We start from the raw sequence: 19,697 nt of genomic DNA, 5'->3' as shown, positions 1-19,697 counted from the left end.
TCACATCCCCTTCCCTAATCTAAGATCCCATTCGGTGAAGATACTCCCCATCTTGATTGATATCTAGCAGTCTCAGATCTGGAAATTTCCTGTCTTAATCTTGGGTTATAGCGCTACTCTGTAGAACAAATGAATAGCTCGTTTAGCAGCTAACAACAATAAAATCATCGTCCCGTATAGATACATTCGTTAATTGGTAACGCCCGGTCCAGTGTAACCCGTGTCCGGCAGGTAGAGGTGTCGCTGGGCGCCCCGAGACGTCAGCACCACCAGTCGGATGACACCACCCGAACTGCCATCCCACTTGATCGCTTCTTGCAGTGCTCCGCGGACGAAGTTGATGCCTTCCTCCTCTGTCATGTTCTCCCTCCAGTGAGTATCACAGTACCCATAGATATAGGTCGATCCGGATCCGCCAATGGAGTACGGTTGCTTGTGAAGAGATCCGCCCAAGGGTATCGAATACACCTGACCTCCGTGCTTTGGATCGTATCCGGCAATGATGATACCGGCACTATGATTTGTTGGTCAACAAAGCTTGCTCATTCCAGGCTGACCCCGTGGTATGCCTACCTTAGCATGTCCTTGTTCTCGTAACATAGCTCTTGGAACAGCGATGCGGCGACCTGAGTACTCGGCGCCTCGTTGTTGGTGATTGCGTACATGTTGAGGTGGTAGGACACAATGTCTGCCACAGCCTGGGTGTCCGCGGCGGAACCTGATCGACAGCACCAGATTGTGTCATGGACCTGCGTCAACTTGTCGGTGACTCGGTTGGCGATGTAAGCTCCGGTTGTCGTCCGACTGTCTGCACCCAATATAACACCATCCTTGAAGTTGATCGCCATGCTGTATTTCGTCAACATATCGGACATTGCCTCGGGGCTGACTGAAACTCACATCGATGTTCCTAGGCTGTACCGATGAGTTAGTGACCGTTCTCAAGTCTCATTGAGCAAATGGTTGGGGGACATACTTTACTTCTCCGCTCTTCAAGTGGTTCATATCAACATGGATGCCATCTGCAATAACTCATCAACTCCTGCTCGACACATTATCAATTCATAGCACGAGACCACTAACCCTCGCCGAGCATCCCCGTCATACCGTGACCGACCATGATGGCTGTTTGAAAATTGACAGAAAGGGGTGATTAATTCCTATCTATGAAAATATATCCCACCAAAAGAAACAGGGTGTGATGGTGATGAAGCGTGGATGGAAAGCAAACGTTAGTGCAGCGATGGTCAGAGGTGGTTATGAGCTCTGACGGAGCTCTCCAGGCAGGTGAACGCGTTACGTTGGCAGCTGGAGCTGATTCCGCCGGGCGGTGAGAGACAGCCACGTTCCTACTGGGTGGTTCCTCTTCCCCCGCAAGCCTCCTGAACGACTTCCCCCAGCCATAGAAAGCAGCCCCCGATGAAACAAACCGACGCATTATCTCCCGCTCCAGGCTGCAGGGTATCTCGCCGGATCGTGACCCTCATCACTTGAGTTTCCCCCTTCCTGCATTTTCCAGCGCTCCGACCGTCAATTCAAGCATTTCCACCCTCTCCGTTCCAGCCGCACCACTCTTATCTCTCCGCGACACTGCCTGGTTAGCCAGTCTACTACCATGTCGGAGTCGCCGCCCCCACCGTCATGGAGTATCGCCGGTATGGCCAACAGTGCCGTACAATTCTTGCGATTGCCAGTTCTGGCGTCTTCCGGGTTGGCTGTGGTAGCCAGCGGTCTTTTGTACTTTAAGCAGAAGTTCGTACCCCGTCATCAGACGTCCATGGACAACATCTCAGTGGTGTGTCGTTAGACGCTGACCCCTTTTGCAGTGAGCTCATTTATCCTCGCAACGTGCCCGTGGATGCGCGGACAAATGTCCCCAAGCCCCAACAGTTTGGAATCACAGACTACGAAGATCTACAAATTCCGACCCCCGATGGAGAGTCGTTAAATGCCCTGTTCATCCGCCCTTCGCGCAAACGTATAGGCCCGAGTATCACCGTGTTGATGTTCCATGGAAATGCTGGAAACATCGGGCATCGCATCCCCATCGCAAAGGTTCTACAAGATGTCTTGGGTTGTAATGTCTTGATGGTGGAGTACCGTGGTTACGGTTTGTCGACAGGTACACCGGACGAGGCGGGCTTGAAAATCGATGCTCAGACGGGGCTAGAATATATCCAACAGCGACCGGAAACCCGAGACAGCAAGATTGTGGTATATGGACAGAGCTTGGGTGGAGCCGTGGCGATCAACTTGGTTGCCAACAATCAAGGCAATGGTGCGATCGCTGGACTAATCCTTGAAAACACATTCCTGAGTATTCGCAAACTGATTCCCACGTAAGTCCTGCTCTATGACTGGTTGCCGACCCAGGCGCTGTTACCCACGTCCTAGGCCAGGCAATGCTGATTCCTCTTATAGGGTCTTCCCTCCTGCTCGTTACCTTGCCCGTTTCTGCCACCAGTATTGGACCAGCGAGGATATCCTACCTAAGATCACACAGGTCCCCGTTCTCTTCCTGAGTGGGCTGAAGGACGAGATTGTCCCGTGAGTGCCCTCAGGAATTGTTGTACAAGCTGAGTCCCAGCACGTCACTAACATGCAGCTTATGACCAGACCATCCAACATGACTCAGCTCTTCGCTATCTGCAAATCCGACCGCAAGGTTTGGCGTACACTTCCAAATGGAGGACACAATGACAGTGTTGCTGAGCCCGGCTACTTCGAGCATATTCTCTCTTTTGTGAGGGAGGAAGTCCTCGCGGACGGTCAATAAACCGGCCGCCCAGATGGCATTGGGGCAGCACCACGAACTTCGGCCATTGACGTGAATCGGTCGCTTTTATATCTCGGATCGCTCTGATGACACTGATGCTTTCCTTGGTGCTGTTCCTTTACCAACTGCCAACGAACTCATGATCACTTTCGACCCTTTGCTCTCACAATATCCCTTTCTGCGAAGACCACTCGTCCGCAGTCATGTCTAGGGCAAGGTTCTTTTACAGTGCCCTTCACATGTGGCTGTCGTTGCATGAAGAGCTGCTCCTTATACACCCAGTTTAATTCCCCTTACGACTTGTTCCCGAACAGTCTATCTGCTGCGGTTTCTAATTCACACCCCTTAATCCCCGCAGTATCGGTTCGAACACTGTACCCATATCAAATATGTTTCGACAGCAACTTGCTCGCCTGTTCTTTGTCATTGCTCCCTGCGTGGAGTCTACCTTTTTGTCTCATGATATTCATGCTCATGGCGTTATTGACTCTGGCTATTTTCTCATTATTTCCGCACTGCTTCCAAACCCAGGCGGTGTTTGGCTTGTCTCATCTGGCTGCATTTGCTGACACTCATGGATTTATGAGTTGAATCTACGCGTTCGCACTAGAATTAGGAAAGACCTAGCAGCCAAGATCGTCTATCTAATGAAGATTCTATCTAGTCCAATGGATTAGTTAGGTCAAAACAGAATCTTGCGACTCCTAGGGTCGATCGTACTGTGTACTAAGTTATAGCTTCGTAGTAGTAGGCATGCCATGCACCGCTAAAGAACATAATGACTCAGCAACATAGTGGCGCTGCACAAAGCACGGCCCCACGTGGATAATCGGCGAGCGGAAACGTCCAAGTCAAGCCATCAATTAATGGCTCATGCCATCATGCAAAGTTCAATAGTCATCCCACCCGTTCGTTGCTGGCAACCTCCAGCTCCCTAATTCCTTCATTCTACATACTCGCCGCCATTGTTTCGCTGTATATTTCTTTTGTTCCACGTTCTTTCGCTTGTCGTTCCTTCTCTTATTAAACAGGACACGAGTCCTCTACCCCCGTACCAAGCATACCCTAGACGGGCCACTTGGCGATCTGGCCCGCCATTGACGGCATTGATTTGCGATATCCTTGAAACCCACCACTTTCGTACCCACCATGGCGAACCGTCAGATTACTCGACGCATTCTCATCAGTACCGCGATTGCCGTCTTCCTGCTCTTTGTTTTCTTTATCCGACCTGAAGGACCGCCGAGTCCCGCGATCCGTGCCCCTGGTCACCTGGAGAAGTCTACGCAGGCCGTGGTCTCCAAAGATGACCTCACCAAGGGCGATGTTGTAATGCCCCGGCTGGGGAATGCAACCGCGAAGTAGGCTAAAGCCAAATGCTATTTCGCATTCTTGACATTTACTGATTATTCACCACCAATGGCAGAGCCGAATTGGGTCGTGCGACATGGAAGTACTTCCACACCATGCTAGCTCGATACCCCGAGGACCCGACGGAGGAGCAGCAGGAAACTCTTCGTTCCTTCATCTACCTTTTTGCGCGACTCTATCCATGGTACCTACCCACACACCTTTCTCTCTGCGCTGATCGTGGCTGCTGACTATTTATCAGTGGGGAGTGCGCTTCTCACTTCCAGGGTCATCTGAAAAAGTACCCGCCGCAAGTTTCGTCGCGCAACGCGGCTGCAGGATGGGGCTGCTTTATCCACAACGAAGTGAACACCATGCTCGAAAAGCCGATCTTCGACTGCAATAATATTGGGGACTTTTACGACTGCGGCTGCGCCGAGGATGAGGAGGGCGAGGGTGGTGAAACTTCGAAAGATAAGAAGAGTCAGAGCGCTGCTCGAGACGAGGTTGATAGCGATGATGCCGTTTCGCCCGTTGAGATATCCAGGGAGCCGTTAGTTACGTCCTTTGATTACCACGGGAGCGAAGATACTGATCAGACGATCTAGGACTACGCGGGGTTGAACAGGACCGCAGAACTTTGGTATCTAATCCGTGCACCTGGTTGCGTTTATACCCAGTACTTGTTCTTGCATGCTCCACCAGCGCAGGATCGCTGGGTGCATGGGGCCAGGAGCAGTACATTAGCGTATGATTTCTACAGCCACACTCATTCAAATTCCGCATTATTGTCCAGACTTTGTACTTTGCATGCGAATTTCATCTGCCCTGTAAGCACCCGGACTTCCCGGAAAGGGCTTCGCTTCTCACACAGCAATTGTGGGAGGGTAACAGGAATTCTGCAGTCACACAGCTGTAAACGAAGCTTCTGGCAGGTTCTCAGCAGATGCGAGCGAGCGATGGCCGGGGCGGCCGGTAAGGTTGCGAAAGTATGCGGCATCGCGCGCATGACTGCAGAGATGCATCTGACTGGCGCGGCTGACCAAGACTAACGTAGCCTGTTGCTGAACACAACAAGGCACGGTGTATTGCCTCGCTCCGCTACAGCAAACCTCTATGGACAATTACCCAGTTTGCGATATAGTCAACTAGTCAACTAGTATTACCGACACCACGCTGCAAGCGTCAGCGACAAGGCTGAAACTTGACTTCAAATAGATGAAACACTCCGCCATGAGGATGCCCGATTCGCGCGCGACCCGGGCCACAAAAATAGAAATAGATGTCGTTAAGCCAGCGCCAGCGGCATCGCTGAACCGAGCCTGGCTGTCAATGAAAGGGTGGCTCGCACCGAAAGTCTAATCAACTGTAGACTGACGATCTCACTCACCTCAACTCAAGCCTATGGAACAGGGAGGTATCATTGTGCCTAGATAGCTGGCGACGGACTCGTATCGAAACTCTCCCGCATCATCTGTAGGATCGCCTTTTCTTTCGCACCCAGCGCTACACTAATCGACCCGGTGAAGGCGGGTGAAGCTGGCTGGTGACTGGTTGATCCGCCCATCTTGCTGCACGGCGTCAGGTCTCCTGATAAGTCCGTGCTGATGTCCGGATGTGCAAGCGCTACACCCGTGGTCTACTTGATCCACAGGTCATCATGTCGGCGTGTGCATGGGAATCCTGGGCCTTGTCGACCGAAGGGCGCGTTTCAGGTCTGGGAGTCCAGGTCAATCTGACTCCTGAAGGTCATGGTGGAAGATGAGTATGAAGAGGAGATAGGCTGTATTCGATGTTTTCAGTGGAGCTGTTCTTTGAGCAGGTCGTATTCTCATCGGTAAGAAGGAGGCGCATGATTTCTATCTAATTATCTTTGTTTTCTTGGATTTGATTGCGGGGTTGGAGGGTCATGGCCTGATTCGTCAGGTACCAAATGCCTGGCACAAGGTTTGGAACAATCCCAAAGCAGATAAGCGCCACCCAGAGTTAATTCTGGACTTTTGACTTTTTGGCCCTTTTTTGCCCTTTTTTTTTTCCTGGGCGAGGGAACAAGAAGCAAAAGCACAGCAGTGAGACGCAGAGGCGAGAGCAGGGAAGCTTTTTCTTGAAGGCGCCGAGTGCTTGGGATCCAGTCCGCATCTATTTATCTGACCTGCTTTGCTTATTCTGCTCGGCTTGTCCGACCATCCCTCGTATTTGTTTTGCGCCGTCAACAACAATAACAATCACCACCACTTCCACGACTACCACCATCACCCGTTTGTTTAAGTTGGATTGAATTGGATTGGACTTCGTCGTCGCGCAGGGATCCATTCGTCCCAGAAAAGACTCCATCGCTTGGTCGGCTTATTCCCCGACAGGTTCAGTGCGGGTCCCGACAAACTAGCGCCCTTCTCAATCGCCGTCTTTTCTTCTTTTTCTTGCCTTGCGACTTTGAGTTCTCAATATATCACTGGGAAAGTCCCGACTCGTGCAGACACTTGAATAGTACGCGCACCACATCGCCGGGTCATTCAATATGGTTTCCTTCTCCTGCGAGGTGAGTCGTCCTTGTCTCTCGTTTGTCACGAGCAGCGTCCTGCGCGGAACTCTGCTGGAAATCGTGCTAACTGGCTGCCTTCTTGATCTCTAGGCTTGCGGTGATATTCTCACCAAGAAGAAGCTTGATCCCCATCGCAACCAATGTCGCGGCGCCACCTTCACCTGCATCGACTGCATGGTGCACTTTTACGGAACTGACTATCGGTCGCATACGGTATGGCTCTTATACCCCTCCGCTTGTGCTTTGCCGCGGACTATATACTTTGCGCTTCGTCCAACGGGTCGGAACTCTCTGCGCTATATCTGCTTGTTTGATTGGTGGATATGAGGGCTCTGCTCTTGTTGGAACAGTGCAAGCGCACTTTGTGAACAAGAATGAGTGACTGACTTGTCTTCTTAGTCGTGTATGACCGAGGCGCAAAAGTACCAGGGCGCGCTCTACCGGGAGAAGCCTACGAAGAACCAACGCAAGGCACAACAGAACAATGGCAAGCAGAATCAGAAGCAAAACAACGCTCATGGTCACCGCGCCCCGTATGTCGAAGATGCGAACGACACCGATAACCCGCCTGCGGCTCCTACTCCCCCGGTGACTGGAAACGACAAGTCCCAGGAGGCTTCTACGAACGGAGACAAGCAAGTTAATGTCTTTGACTACTTGGTGGCAGAAAAGACCCCCAACGCGTCCAAGGTCTCTCTGGGCGGCTCTAAAGAGCAGATGAAGATGGTCGCCAATGCTCCCTCGGTCTTCGAGCCCAGCAAATCTCTGACCCGCGCCGACACCGATGCGGAGGAAGAGAACAAGAACTATGACGTCGCATATGAGGAGAATGGTTACTCCTACGGAGCTGGCCCCATCAACCAGTCGGTGTATGACGGTAAAGCCCCGAATGCCTCCATGGAATTCATGACTCCGGCACCGAAGAAGAAGAAGGATCGTTTGCGCGGCGAGGACAAGGTCAGCGGCACGACCAGTGAGAAGAAGCGCAAGCGCCGCACCGACGATCACGACATGGAAGAAGCCGACACCCCCATGTTGGATGCGCCATCCAGCGTGCTGAACAACCCGGGCACACCCATGCTGAAGCACTCTGGTCTGACTGGTGGTCTGGACCGGATGCTCCGCTCGCCGTCTCAGGACGGAGAAGATCACCCTCGTCGGCGTTACCAGGACCCCTCGTCACCCATCAAGCGTTCTCGCCGGGACAACAAGGACGCCAATGGTGATGGTCTCGGAATTTCGATGAAGAACCGCGCTGAACGTCTTGTGTCGTCGATGTTTGGTGGATCGTCGGTCTCAGGAAGTAGCGTGAACAGCCGCGAAACCGGCAAGGCTGCCCGGGCCAGTCGACGCGGGTCTCCGGACGAGGGTCGTTCCAAGAAGTTGCCCAAGGTCCGCAACGCCTCGAACGGCCAGGCCGAGTCTGATGTTAGCAAGAGCAAGCGTAAGAGCAGCGCTCAGACGGACGGTGATCGGCCGTCGCGCCGTCAAAAGCAGATCGAGCACACCGACTCTCGCCACGACGATGACGGCCGTGAAGTGGTGGTCTACCAGCAGAGCGGCGTCCCTGATGGCCTGCAGCGCCAGATGGCTACTCACTTCCTCTCATTGGTGACCAAGGGCCCCGAAAGCACGCGCGGGTTCTCTGTGAACAAGGTTCTAAAGCGATTCCACCGCGATTTCACGGACGAATTTGACGACAGCGACCGTGGACGCGATCAAGGCCGCAGCCGTGCCGATCGGGAGCGCAGAGCCGATGACGAGAAGGAGTTGTGGCGGACACTGCGGTTGAAGCAGAATGAACGGGGTGAAGTGGTGCTTTTCTTCTGATTTTGATGGGTAATACGAGCATGGCATGGAGGCAAATGTTTTCCTTTCTTCTCTTCTGATATCTTTTGACTGCACTATTTGTGTTGTGCATAGCGATTGTGATGTGTGGATGGCTTTTTGAAGATTCATTTCAATATGTATATTGGCTTTATTGATTGCAGCTAATGGTTTCGCTGGCAATCATTGGTTATTCCCCCCTGCAATGTATTCCTCGGATCTAGAATCTGTAGAACATGCGGTCCCACTATGAGTAATATGCGATACAGGATGACTCGAAGGCGCAGTACCTCTTTCAGCATGAGTCACTGGCCGATAAGCCCCTGGCACAACCCTATTAGGTTAATTCCCTAAAATCCTGCAATGAATGCACTGTAGTTTATTAGCAGTGTTAACCCACAAGCCATCATTGGGTGGGACATGACCCGTTGCCAGCTGCCACTCTCCATCAAATCTTCAACTGTCGCCACCCGAACCACCTCCGAGCTCAGGAACCATCCGAACCACCATCAAATCCCATCCCTTCGATCGCTTTCTCTTCGCTTACAACTATCTGCTTTTTCAGCCTGCAAGGCATCTCTTCTTCTTCTTTCTTTCATTTCCTTTGTCTGCCCAGGTAGTGTGTCTACTGTTGAGGAAGAGTTGTTGTATTCCCTCGTTGTTTTATTTATCTATTTTCTCTTCCCCGTTCACACTACTACTCACTTAATATCTGGATCGGCGGTTATCGCCCATTAGCGTTGGTGCATGATTGTCCTCCCACCACCGCCACCGCAAACCTCCCACCCACTCTCAAGGACCCTGGAGACGCAGACCATGTCCGCTACTTCTGCAGCTCCAGCTCCAGCTCCCGCTCCCGCGGCTGTTGGAGCCTCCAATCCTAATTCCAGTACCCCGCGCCCGCGACGCGGTAGAGGCCGTGGTGGCCGCGGTCGACAGACAGCGAACCCAGCTCAGGCTCAGACGCAAACGCAGACTCAGGCAGCACCAGACGCACAGCCTCACACTCAACGCCAACCGCCTACGGAGACGACACCGAACGGAGATGCACCGCGTCCGCCGCGAGGACCGAGGGGAGGCAACAAGAGGGGAGGAAGAGGGGCCGGCGCGAGTCGTCGGCCTCGCGGTGGCGATCAGCCTACACTTCCCGCTGGACGGACCTTTGGAGGAAGATTGACGAGGCTGGAGCAGGAGCAGGATGGTCAAGCCATACCGGGCGGTGATGGGATGGATGAGGCTGGGTTGAGGGCCGATGCGCCTGTGTTTGTGCCTGGTGGTGTACCGCAGCAGCCAAGGGAAGAAGTTCCCAATGGTGCAGCGTCTGTGTCTGGTACTGGGAGAGGAAAGGGAAAATCGAAGGCGAAGAACAACGGCAGCAACAGCGGTGGTAATCAGAAACAGCCTCGGTCTCAGCCACCGCCGCCTCCGGCGAAAGTTACGACAAAATCAACGGCTTCCGATATCGCCACGCGGATTCACGAAGATATTGCGCACAATCTGTACGAATGTCCGATTTGCACGAGCGAGCTGGGAAAGAGATCGCGTGTTTGGTCTTGCGGGCTCTGCTGGACGGTCTTCCATTTGAGCTGCGTGAAGAAGTGGTCCAGGAACGAGGGGGCGGCGGCTGCTCAGCGACAGGATGGCGAGAATGGGGAGAGTAGTGCGCCTCGCGCGTGGCGCTGTCCTGGTTGCAATCTGCCTCAGGAAGTATTTCCCTCGACTTATACTTGCTGGTGTGAGAAGGAGGTTGATCCGCGCTCGTTTCCTGGCCTGCCGCCGCACTCGTGTGGACAGACTTGCGCGAGGACGCGCAAAGGTTGTCCCCATCCGTGTGATGCGACTTGTCATGCTGGGCCTTGTGCGCCTTGTACGGCTATGGGGCCGACGCAGGATTGCTTTTGTGGAAGGAACTCATCGACGAAGCGTTGCCAGGATACGGATTATGAGAATGGTTGGAGTTGTGGTGAGATCTGTGGTGATTTGTTACCTTGTGGAGAGCACACTTGTCCCCGGCCATGTCATGAAGGCTTGTGTGGCTCTTGTGAAGAGAGGATCGATGCGCGGTGCTACTGTGGAAAGGTACAGACCGAGATGCTGTGCAGCTCGAAGGATGAAGAGTTGGATAGTGAATTGACGCGGGAGGACGGCGTTGAGGAGTGGACTGGCTGCTTTAGCTGTGGAGATGAGTGCAGTCGTCCTTTTGACTGTGGCGTTCATTTCTGCCAGAAGAGCTGCCATGCGCAAGATGCACATCCTGCTCACTGTCCGCGGTCTCCGGATGTGGTCTTTGACTGCCCTTGCGGAAAGACACCTCTGGACCAGATCGCTGGCTATTCACCTCGGATGTCTTGCGAGGATCCGATCCCGAATTGCACCAAGCCTTGTGGAAAGCCGCTGGCCTGTGGGCATCCGTGCACCAAGGTCTGCCATACCGGGTCTTGTGGGCCCTGCTTCCAGAACGTGCCCATCGAGTGCCGCTGTGGCCGCAACACATTCACAACAATGTGTCCTCAGGGTAAGATGGAACCGCCGCAGTGCTTTCGCATCTGCAAGGCCGGCTTGCACTGTGGCCGCCATGCCTGCACTGAGCGATGCTGTCCCGGCGAGCAAAAGGCCATCGAGCGCCAGGCTATCCGCCGGAAGCTCAAATCTCATCTGCGGCCAAGTGATGAGGACTTTGAGGCTGAGCATATCTGTACCCGGGTCTGTGGCCGTATGCTGAAATGCGGACGGCACACATGCCCGGAGATCTGTCACAAGGGGCCCTGCAACACCTGCAGAGAGGCTATCTTCGAGGAGATTCCGTGTAACTGCGGTCGATCTATCTTGCATCCGCCTCTGCCCTGCGGGACACAGCCCCCGGCATGCTCATTTCCTTGTGAGCGCCCCAAGCCGTGTGGCCATCCTCAGACGTCCCATAACTGCCATACCGACGACGAAAGTTGCCCCAAATGTCCATACCTGACAGAGAAGACCTGCCTCTGCGGCAAGAAAGTTCTGAAAAATCAGCCCTGCTGGCTTGCAGACGCCCGCTGTGGCCAGGTCTGCGGCCAGCTGCTCAAATGCGGCTCCCATACCTGCCAAAAACACTGTCACCGGCCTGGCGAGTGCGAGGATGCTACGAAGCCCTGCCAGCAGGCATGCGGCAAGACAAAGACAATGTGTGGCCACCCCTGCACCGACCCATGCCATGCACCCTATCCATGCCCCGAGAAGACGCCCTGCAAGTCCATGATCACGGTAACATGTGACTGTGGACGACTCCGCCAGGAACGTCGCTGCAACGCAGCCAAGGCTGTGGTTTCCAAGGGCCAGCTCCAGCAAGCGCAGCGCGGGCCAGCCGTGACACCGCTATCATGCGACGATGAATGCGCTCGTCTCGAACGGAACCGGTCTCTTGCCTCCGCGTTAGGAGTCGACATCAACCCGACAACCACCGTCTCGCAATCCCTCACCTCCACCAACCTCCCCTACTCCGCCGAAACCCTCGACATCTACATCCAACTGTCCTCCTCCCATCCCTTGTCCACCCTACAAACCATCGAATCCACTCTCCACACCCTAGCTACCACACCAACTGAGCGATCCACGCGGTTTCAACCCGCTAAATCCTCCCTCCGCGCCTTCACCCACTCCCTCGCAGCCGACTGGGGCTTCGCTAGCGAAAGCTTCGACCCGGAACCCCACCGCCACGTCTTCGTATTGAAGTCCACTCTTTGGACTCCGCCCGTGTTCGGAACCGGCAACGGCACGGCCATTGGTATCGGCGGCATGAGCGTGGGCGACTGCGTCAAGCTGCGTGATCGCCAACGCCTAAAGGAACAAGAAGCGCAGCGTCTCGCCGCGGCGGAGGCCAAAGCCCAACGCGAAGCGGCACGCGCACATACCAATGGGTCCAGCGAGGGCGGCTGGGCACAGGTGGCTGCTTCGAAGAGAAGCAATCTGGTTCTTGGTGCGGGACAGACTTCTGCTCCTTCTTCTGCGTCTACGTCAGGAACGGCTACACCGGCTGCTGTGGCTCCGTGGTCTAGTTCTACTATGTATGCTGCGCTGGATCGGGATGTTGGCGATGCGGCACAGCCAAAGAAGGAGAAGTTGGTGCTTCGGTCGGGAGTGAAGGGTTCGAGGAGTCAGGGGTCGTCGGTAGAGCGAGAGAAGGAGGGCTCGACTGCTAGTGGGGGTGATGCTTAGTTCTGAATGAGTTGATGAGTGATTCTTCCAAGGCTAAACCCTTCTATGGGTCTAGTGTGGGAATGTTTATGGTATTGTGGTTTCTTTTTCATGACGAATGCCATTGTTGCAAAGTTTAGCGTGCATATATGGCGGCTGGGTAGCTTCAAGCTACGCAAAAATCAAAAAGGATGTTGTAATTGATAAAGCAATAACAAATAGGATGAAGAGAGAAAAATCTTATACCCTTCTTAGCATACAAATCACCAAACTGGTCAAAGACAAAGTAGTTAGAAACATAACAATTAGAGATAGAATCACCCCCATTGCCCACCACACCCAGCTTTAGGAATTAATTCATCCCCATTGACTAACACCCACCAAGATCATCATGAACCAGCCAGCCAAAGCCAGGCGCTATCCCGGAACCCCAAATATACCAATAAAACCAACCCATTGAATGCTTACTTCTTCCTCGAACAATCCATTACCAAAGAATTAAGCTTCCCACCGCCGCACCTCGTAATCAAACCCCATGTGCATGTGCGGAGTACAGACTACGAACATCCTCGTGATCGGAAGACAAATCCCCTCCCCCAAAAACGAATCATAATCATCAGATATGATAATTGATAAGATTAGATCAATTGTGACTGGACGTGCCAAAACACACTAGAGATACGTGCTATGCTGATCTTTCGTTTCAGCTTCTCCGGTCAGGCACGATTGCGTTGATCGTATTCTCCTTGAGATTTAGTCTACTGTAGTGGTGGTTAGTCTAGTAGACAATGTGCTGCGTGTGTCTTGTTTAGCGTCCGCCCAATGGCAGTTTCGGTGGGTGAGTGAGTGAGTGGCTGAGAGATTTAATTTACTGGAGTGATCGTGTGGGCCCACACTTGGACTGCACGTCCAGTCGATTCGCTCGCTTTGCGCCGTGTGGGTGGGAAGGAATAGACCCTTGGAAGTTAGAATGAGTGTTTAGGGTTTGGACTGGACCCTGGTGCAGATTCTACTACTGTTACTTTGTACGGAATACATAAGTACCCCTGTTGTTGTTGTTGTTGTTGCACTGTGAATTATGTGTACTGGTGATAGGATTTGTGTTCCCATCGGAAGGAAATATGCAATGAGGAAAGGAGCGGAGGATTTTCGTGGTCGTCGTGTGTACGACAACGTGGGATGATCCCCATGATGATACGACGAAGGGGTGATGAGCCGGGCATGCCGATGGATGGATCGATTGATTGGATTGGACTGGACTGGACTGGGTCTGATTTGCAATTTTGTGCCCCAGCTGAGATTCCGTTTGCTGTCTTGTTACTCTGTACTCCACCCGGAGTTCCCGTTGATGACGATCGGGTGTTGGGTTGATGTTGGTCACTCACATTCACGGTTGACTTGTTCACTTGGAGGGAAGGGTGGTCTCTTTGTAGGATATTATCAGATTGATATGGGAATATCAGTTAATCAATCATTATTTATCAATCTAGAGGTAAAGTATTCATCATCATCACACCATAGACAGTAATAATCTGGGAATACACACATTGACCAAGTGAGACAACCATCCGGACTGGCGATCGCCGAACAAATCAAAGCCGTCAACAAACCCAGTAAACTTTTTCACGAACCGGAGTCTCACGCACTTGTCACTCGCAGTCCTTGATTGGTGTCGATGGGGCAGTTTATCTGATCCGTCGTGGGTTATCAGATCGGGGCCAGTGGGATATTTTTATTTCTTTTCTTTTCTTTGGCATGTGCTGTTGACACTGGCTCTGACTTTCCAGACTAGAGTCTAGCTAGGGGTTTAAGTGATCGGCTCCCCCCTCCCCCCGCCGTTCGTTCATTTCTTAACTTAGTTCCATCTTTTTCTGCTTTGCAGCGCGTCTCGTGCGGGTAGTGATTAATTATTATCCTTTTGGTTGGCTTGATGGTTAGATACAAATACGGCTGTCTGACTGTGTCTGATGAATTCTGCTCATCCCTGGATTTGATCTCCATCCCTTCCATTCCTTCCCTTTCTTTCTTTCCTTCTAGGCTGCTTGGCGATTGGGGTTACTAGGGGTCATATACGACTCTAAGAAGCATAAGGCTTCACTTCTCTTCGTCTTCACCATGCGCTTCTTCAAGGAGGAAAAGACGACCACCGAGACCAACCATGAGGTCTCTGTATCTGCCGAGTCCCAGACCAAGGAAGTCGTCTCTGGCCATGACGACGGCGTCTTCTACAGCTCAGACCAGTCCCGACTGAGTCTGGAAGCGCAAAACGAGAAAGAAATCGAGGCCCACCCGGACCAAGTCACCAAGGATGCCCAGCTGGGTGTGCAGAAAGCTGAAGCCGCGGCCCTAGTCTGGAGTAAGAAAGCTGTCTATGCTACTTATGCTTGGTATCTACCCTTCTGCCAATGTACCATACGGTCTATCTAACTGGTATAGGATCTGGGTATGCTTCTTCCTCCTCGCCCTCAACAACTCCATCAGCGGCACCGTCATCAACCGCGCCTACGCCGACTTCAAGGCCGCCCCCCAAGTCAGCACAGCCAGTATCCTCTACAGCATCATCGGCGGCGTGCTGAAGTTGCCGATCGCGAAGACATTGAACATCTGGGGCCGTGCCGAGGGTTTAATCGTGTGGGTGGTCATCTACACCATTGGATTGATTGTGCTGGCTGCGTGTGATGGTCCGGATTCTTATGCTGCGGGCTATGTACTCTTCTACGTGGGCTACTCGGGTATCTATCTCGTACTGGACGTTTATATCGCCGATACGTCCGGCTTGCAGAACCGGGCGTTTACGTTCGCCTTCGCTAGTACCCCGTTCATCTGTACCGCGTTTACGGGCCCTCTGGCGGGTGAGTCGTTCCTCAAGGTGGCGACGTGGCGCTGGGCGTATGGCGTGTTTGCTATCGTAATGCCGGTGGTGTTTGCGCCGTTGGTGGTGGTGTTGAAGTATTATCAGCGCAAGGCGGAGAGCATGGGGCTGTTGAAGAAGGAGGACAGTGGAAGGACGACGATGCAGTCCATTGTTCACTACATTCATGAGTTTGACTGTATGTCGTGCCCTATCCCCCCGCTACTTCCCTGTTATACTAACGAGCCAGTGATCGGCGCCTTTCTGCTCATGGCCGCATGGGTCCTGCTCCTCCTCCCCTTCAGTCTGCAACAGTACGGACGCGCGCAATACAAGAGCGCCAAGTTCATCGCCATGATCATCGTCGGCTTCTGGCTGCTGGTTGCGTTCGCCGTGTGGGAGAAATGGTTCACGCGCAAGCACTTCGTGCGGTATGAGTTGCTGCGACAGCGCACTGTGCTAGGAGCGTGCATCATGTCCGCGGTGTCGTATTTCAGCTTCTACTGCTGGGATCTGTACTTCTACGACTTTTGCATCGTGGTGTTCAACCTCAGCGTCTCGATGACCGGCTACATGACGCAGATCTACAACGTCGGATCATGTTTCTGGGGCGTCGTCTTTGGTCTCTGGATCCGCTACACCAAACACTTCAAGTACACTTGTCTGTTCTTCGGACTGCCGCTGCTCTGTCTGGGTGCCGGACTGATGATCCATTTCCGCGGCGAAGGTGGCAACGATATCAACTACGTGATCATGTCGCAGATCTTCATTGCATTCGGCGGCGGTACGATCGTCATTGGTGATGATATGGCGGTGATGGCTGCTGCGGATCGCGAGGGCGTGCCCATGATGTTGTCGCTGTTAGGGCTGTTTTCCAGTCTGGGCGGCGCTATTGGGTATGCTGTTGCTGCGGCGGTGTATACCAATATCTTCCCGCAGGCGTTGGAGGGTCGTCTTCCTGCGGATTTGAAGTCGAATGCGACGGAGATTTACCTGGGAGGGTATACGACGCAGATGACCTATCCGGTGGGATCGCCGACCCGGACTGCGGTGGATTATGCGTGGGGAAGAAGTCAGATGTATGGGTCTGTTGCTGGCACGGCGATTTTGGCGTTGGGATTCCCGGCGATTGCGGTTTGGAAGAATTACCGGACTGATAAGAAGCAGAATAAGGGTACGATGATTTAGTTGGATATGTACCTGTTGATGGGTAGTGAGAGGGGGTGTTGGTATTGGGTGTGTTGTTACTTTCTTACAATCTTATTGTTCTACCTTAATATCCCTGTATTATTACTCAAGGTTTAATCTATTGATCCTCTGTATGCATCTATCCCTGCCATCCCTGCATAACCCCGCTTGAATGTCTCCCTGCATTGCTGTCTGTCGATCTCCCCCTCCACAACAATGATGTCTCCTCTATTCCCCGTATCTGGTGTCACATATTTCCTAGGGAAGTTCCAACACTCCCATCAACACACTCACCCCCCACCATGCGCCCCCTCCAGCCCTACCTCCTCCACATCCTCCCTCTCCTCCCACTCACCCACAGCACCAACACCAACACCACCGACATCCTCACCCACATCAACCCCCTCATCGGCACCACCAACGGCGGCAATGTCTTCGCCGGCGCGACCCTCCCCTACGGCATGGCGAAAGCCGTCGCCGACGTGGACGAACAAAACACCGCAGGCTTCTCCACGGACAACAGCAACATCACAGGCTTCTCGGCCCTCCACGACTCCGGCACCGGCGGGAACCCATCCCTAGGCAACTTCCCTTTATTCCCTCAATACTGCGTCGACGATGTCCTCGACAACTGCCCCTTTCCCAAGTCCGCCCGCGCCGTACATTACCAGAATGACTCGGTCGTGGCAAGGCCGGGGTACTTTGCCCTAACCATGACGAATGGTATACATGCGGAGATGACTACCACGCAGCATGCGGCGCTGTTTCGGTTTAATTTTCCGGATACAGCGGAGCAGAAGTTGAGTCCGATGGTGTTGTTGGATTTGACGGACTTGTGGGAGAGTAGGCAGAATGCGTCGATTAGTGTGGATGAGAGGACCGGGAGGATTAGGGCCAATGGGACGTTTTTGCCGAGTTTCGGGGCTGGGGAGTATGCTTTGTATGTGTGTGTGGATTTCGCGGGGGCGGAGGTCAAGGATACAGGGGTTTGGGTGAATGATGCCGGAGGCGTGGAGAGGAAGGAGTTGTTTGTCACTCGGGGGTTTAATAATTTTTATCTCCAGGCTGGTGGGTTCGTGAGGTTTGAGAGGCCTGGTAATGGGACGGTGGGTGTTAGGGTTGGGGTCAGTTATGTTAGTACGGAGAAGGCGTGTGAGAATGCAAGAGTGGAGATTCCGAATCCGTTGGAGAACTTTGATGCGATACGGGCAGCTGCGGAGGATGCGTGGAGGGAGAAGCTGAGTCCTGTTGAGATGAAGCCTGGGAATACGAGTGCGAGTGCTGCCCTGCAGACTATGTTCTGGACCGGCATTTATAGAACCATGCTGGATCCGCAGGATCTGACCGGGGAGAATCCCCTCTGGGAGAGCGATGAGCCGTACTTTGATTCTTTCTATTGGTACCCCTATCCCTAATCATCACATCTGCAAGTGATATATTTACTGATGTATCCAGCATCTGGGACGCCTTCCGCGCCCAACACCCGCTCCTCACCATCGTCGACCCGACCACTCAATCCCGCATCGTCCGCAGTCTCCTCGACACCTACCGCCACGAAGGCTGGCTCCCAGACTGCCGCATGAGTCTCTGCAAGGGCTGGACACAAGGCGGCTCCAACGCGGACGTCGTCCTCGCCGACGCCTTCGTCAAGAACCTCACAGACATCGACTGGGACCTCGCCTACGAAGCAATGGTCAACGACGCCGAGAACGAGCCATTAGAATGGTCCTACCAAGGCCGAGGCGGACTACAAAGCTGGAAAAACCTGAACTACATCCCCTACCACGACTTCGACTACCTGGGTTTCGGCACCAACTCGCGCAGTATCTCCCGGACGTTGGAATACGCATACAACGACTTTTGCGTCGCGACTGTTGCCCACGGACTCAACAAGACAGACGATTACCTGAAGTATCTTGCCAGATCGACCAACTGGAAGAACATGTTCAAACCTGACCAGCGCTCCTTCTTCCCGAATGGAACTGATACGGGGTTCGTGGGCTTCTTCCAACCCAAGTATCGTAATGGCACGTGGGCGCATCAGGATCCGATGGATTGTAGTCCCCTTGCTACGGGGCCGACGTGGTGCTCGTTGACGAGTAATCCGTCGGAGACGTTTGAGTCGAGTATTTGGGAATATCAATTGTATCATACCCCATACCCCATACCCTAACCCTCCCCTTCACATATCCCCAACACAACAACCCCCAACTAACGATATAAACAATTGGAATAGCTACGTCCCCCACGACCTCCCCACTCTAATAACCACCTACCTCTCGGGCCCAACCTCCTTCACATCCCGTCTATCCACATTCCACTCCACGGCGCTAGCAGACTACAGCAACGAACCCGTCTTCCTAACCGTCTACCAATACCATTACGCCTCGCGCCCCGCCTTATCCTCGCGTCTCATCCACAGTCTCATCCCATCGGTATTCAATACCTCCTCGTCCGGTATCCCCGGCAACGACGACTCCGGGGCAATGGCGGCGTTCACGGTGTTTGGACTCATGGGTCTGTTCCCGAACCCGGGACAGAATGTGTATTTGATTTCGGCGCCGTTTGTGGAGGAGGTTAGGGTTAGGAATGGGGTTTCGGGGGGAGTCGCGGTGGTGAGGGTGAGAGGGGATGTTGGGGTGGGTGTTGGGGGGAAGGTGGTGAAGAGGGCGTGGTTGGATGGGGAGGTGTATAAGAGGTGTTGGATTGGGCATGAGTTTTTTGTTAGGGGGGGAGTGTTGGAGGTGGAGTTGGGGAGTGGAGGGGAGGATGAAGAGGAAAGTGAGTGGGGGACGGGGGTGGGTGAGGGACCGCCGAGTTGGGGGGGTGGGATGGAGGTGTAAATGTAGTTGTTGTAGATGCGTTGTTGGTGGATGAGGTTGGGACTTGGAGGGTATAGATGGTGTTGATAGTAATGGTGTCGGTAGAGGAGAGTGTTAAGTAACCACTCCGTTGATGGTGTGGATGTACTGGTCTAGTGGTTCAAGAGGGTA

General features: G+C 53.3%; 8 protein-coding genes across 8 annotated transcripts; 7 read left to right on the top strand and 1 right to left on the bottom strand.

The window, feature by feature from the left end:
• Positions 1–30: 30 nt before the first annotated feature.
• pre3 (proteasome core particle subunit beta 1) lies at positions 31–1,262 on the bottom strand. Its single transcript, XM_025624232.1, has 5 exons — positions 1,084–1,262; positions 977–1,022; positions 901–915; positions 574–849; positions 31–514 (listed from the first exon to the last, which is right to left on the bottom strand). Exons 1-5 carry the CDS (start codon positions 1,118–1,120, stop codon positions 190–192), a joined length of 699 nt encoding a protein of 232 aa, XP_025475475.1. The 5' UTR covers positions 1,121–1,262; the 3' UTR covers positions 31–189.
• A 353-nt stretch (positions 1,263–1,615) lies between these two features.
• Positions 1,616–2,776, top strand: BO87DRAFT_400845 (alpha/beta hydrolase; the record flags this gene model as incomplete). Its single annotated transcript, XM_025625556.1, has 4 exons — positions 1,616–1,752; positions 1,827–2,339; positions 2,422–2,547; positions 2,617–2,776. 4 exons carry the CDS (start codon positions 1,616–1,618, stop codon positions 2,774–2,776), a joined length of 936 nt encoding a protein of 311 aa, XP_025475474.1.
• A 35-nt stretch (positions 2,777–2,811) lies between these two features.
• Positions 2,812–3,469, top strand: BO87DRAFT_170201 (uncharacterized protein). The gene has a single exon (XM_025618334.1). It carries the CDS (start codon positions 3,032–3,034, stop codon positions 3,365–3,367), a length of 336 nt encoding a protein of 111 aa, XP_025475473.1. The 5' UTR covers positions 2,812–3,031; the 3' UTR covers positions 3,368–3,469.
• Positions 3,470–3,659: 190 nt separating this feature from the next.
• Positions 3,660–4,852, top strand: BO87DRAFT_380144 (flavin-linked sulfhydryl oxidase ERV2). The gene is made up of 3 exons (XM_025624231.1): positions 3,660–4,137; positions 4,203–4,331; positions 4,389–4,852. Exons 1-3 carry the CDS (start codon positions 3,926–3,928, stop codon positions 4,732–4,734), a joined length of 687 nt encoding a protein of 228 aa, XP_025475472.1. The 5' UTR covers positions 3,660–3,925; the 3' UTR covers positions 4,735–4,852.
• A 1,792-nt stretch (positions 4,853–6,644) lies between these two features.
• BO87DRAFT_318459 (LYAR-type C2HC zinc finger protein) lies at positions 6,645–8,498 on the top strand (the record flags this gene model as incomplete). Its single annotated transcript, XM_025619802.1, has 3 exons — positions 6,645–6,665; positions 6,759–6,881; positions 7,068–8,498. The coding sequence occupies 3 exons, from the start codon at positions 6,645–6,647 to the stop codon at positions 8,496–8,498; spliced, it is 1,575 nt and encodes a 524-aa protein (XP_025475471.1).
• Positions 8,499–9,311: 813 nt separating this feature from the next.
• On the top strand, positions 9,312–12,686 carry BO87DRAFT_318404 (putative NF-X1 finger transcription factor; the record flags this gene model as incomplete). The annotated part of the gene is made up of 1 exon (XM_025619801.1): positions 9,312–12,686. The coding sequence occupies one exon, from the start codon at positions 9,312–9,314 to the stop codon at positions 12,684–12,686; it is 3,375 nt and encodes a 1,124-aa protein (XP_025475470.1).
• Positions 12,687–14,453: 1,767 nt separating this feature from the next.
• Positions 14,454–16,827, top strand: sit2 (putative siderochrome-iron transporter). The gene is made up of 3 exons (XM_025620790.1): positions 14,454–15,052; positions 15,102–15,715; positions 15,767–16,827. The coding sequence occupies exons 1-3, from the start codon at positions 14,781–14,783 to the stop codon at positions 16,702–16,704; spliced, it is 1,824 nt and encodes a 607-aa protein (XP_025475469.1). The 5' UTR covers positions 14,454–14,780; the 3' UTR covers positions 16,705–16,827.
• Positions 16,828–16,925: 98 nt separating this feature from the next.
• BO87DRAFT_367866 (GH92 family glycosyl hydrolase) lies at positions 16,926–19,547 on the top strand (the record flags this gene model as incomplete). The annotated part of the gene is made up of 3 exons (XM_025621911.1): positions 16,926–18,103; positions 18,160–18,849; positions 18,941–19,547. The coding sequence occupies exons 1-3, from the start codon at positions 17,007–17,009 to the stop codon at positions 19,545–19,547; spliced, it is 2,394 nt and encodes a 797-aa protein (XP_025475468.1). The 5' UTR covers positions 16,926–17,006.
• Positions 19,548–19,697: the final 150 nt, after the last annotated feature.

The sequence above is a fragment of the Aspergillus neoniger genome (genome assembly GCF_003184625.1).
Source record: "Aspergillus neoniger CBS 115656 unplaced genomic scaffold BO87scaffold_41, whole genome shotgun sequence".
NCBI classification, from domain to species: Eukaryota; Fungi; Ascomycota; class Eurotiomycetes; order Eurotiales; family Aspergillaceae; genus Aspergillus; species Aspergillus neoniger.
Note: the sequence above shows the minus strand (reverse complement) of the source record. Positions and strands in the feature narration are given on the sequence as shown.

Coding starts and splice junctions, on each gene's coding strand:
- pre3 (XM_025624232.1), bottom strand. CDS start 1,120: ATGGTCGGTCACGGTATGACGGGGATGCTCGGCGAGG. Junction 1,023..1,083: donor GACGGGGATGCTCGGCGAGG/GTTAGTGGTCTC, acceptor GAGTTATTGCAG/ATGGCATCCATGTTGATATG. Junction 515..573: donor GAGAACAAGGACATGCTAAG/GTAGGCATACCA, acceptor AACAAATCATAG/TGCCGGTATCATCATTGCCG.
- BO87DRAFT_170201 (XM_025618334.1), top strand. CDS start 3,032: ATGAAGAGCTGCTCCTTATACACCCAGTTTAATTCCCCTTACGACTTG.
- BO87DRAFT_380144 (XM_025624231.1), top strand. CDS start 3,926: ATGGCGAACCGTCAGATTACTCGACGCATTCTCATCAGTACCGCGATT. Junction 4,138..4,202: donor CTGGGGAATGCAACCGCGAA/GTAGGCTAAAGC, acceptor CACCAATGGCAG/AGCCGAATTGGGTCGTGCGA. Junction 4,332..4,388: donor TTTGCGCGACTCTATCCATG/GTACCTACCCAC, acceptor ACTATTTATCAG/TGGGGAGTGCGCTTCTCACT.
- sit2 (XM_025620790.1), top strand. CDS start 14,781: ATGCGCTTCTTCAAGGAGGAAAAGACGACCACCGAGACCAACCATGAG. Junction 15,053..15,101: donor GTCTATGCTACTTATGCTTG/GTATCTACCCTT, acceptor TAACTGGTATAG/GATCTGGGTATGCTTCTTCC. Junction 15,716..15,766: donor CTACATTCATGAGTTTGACT/GTATGTCGTGCC, acceptor CTAACGAGCCAG/TGATCGGCGCCTTTCTGCTC.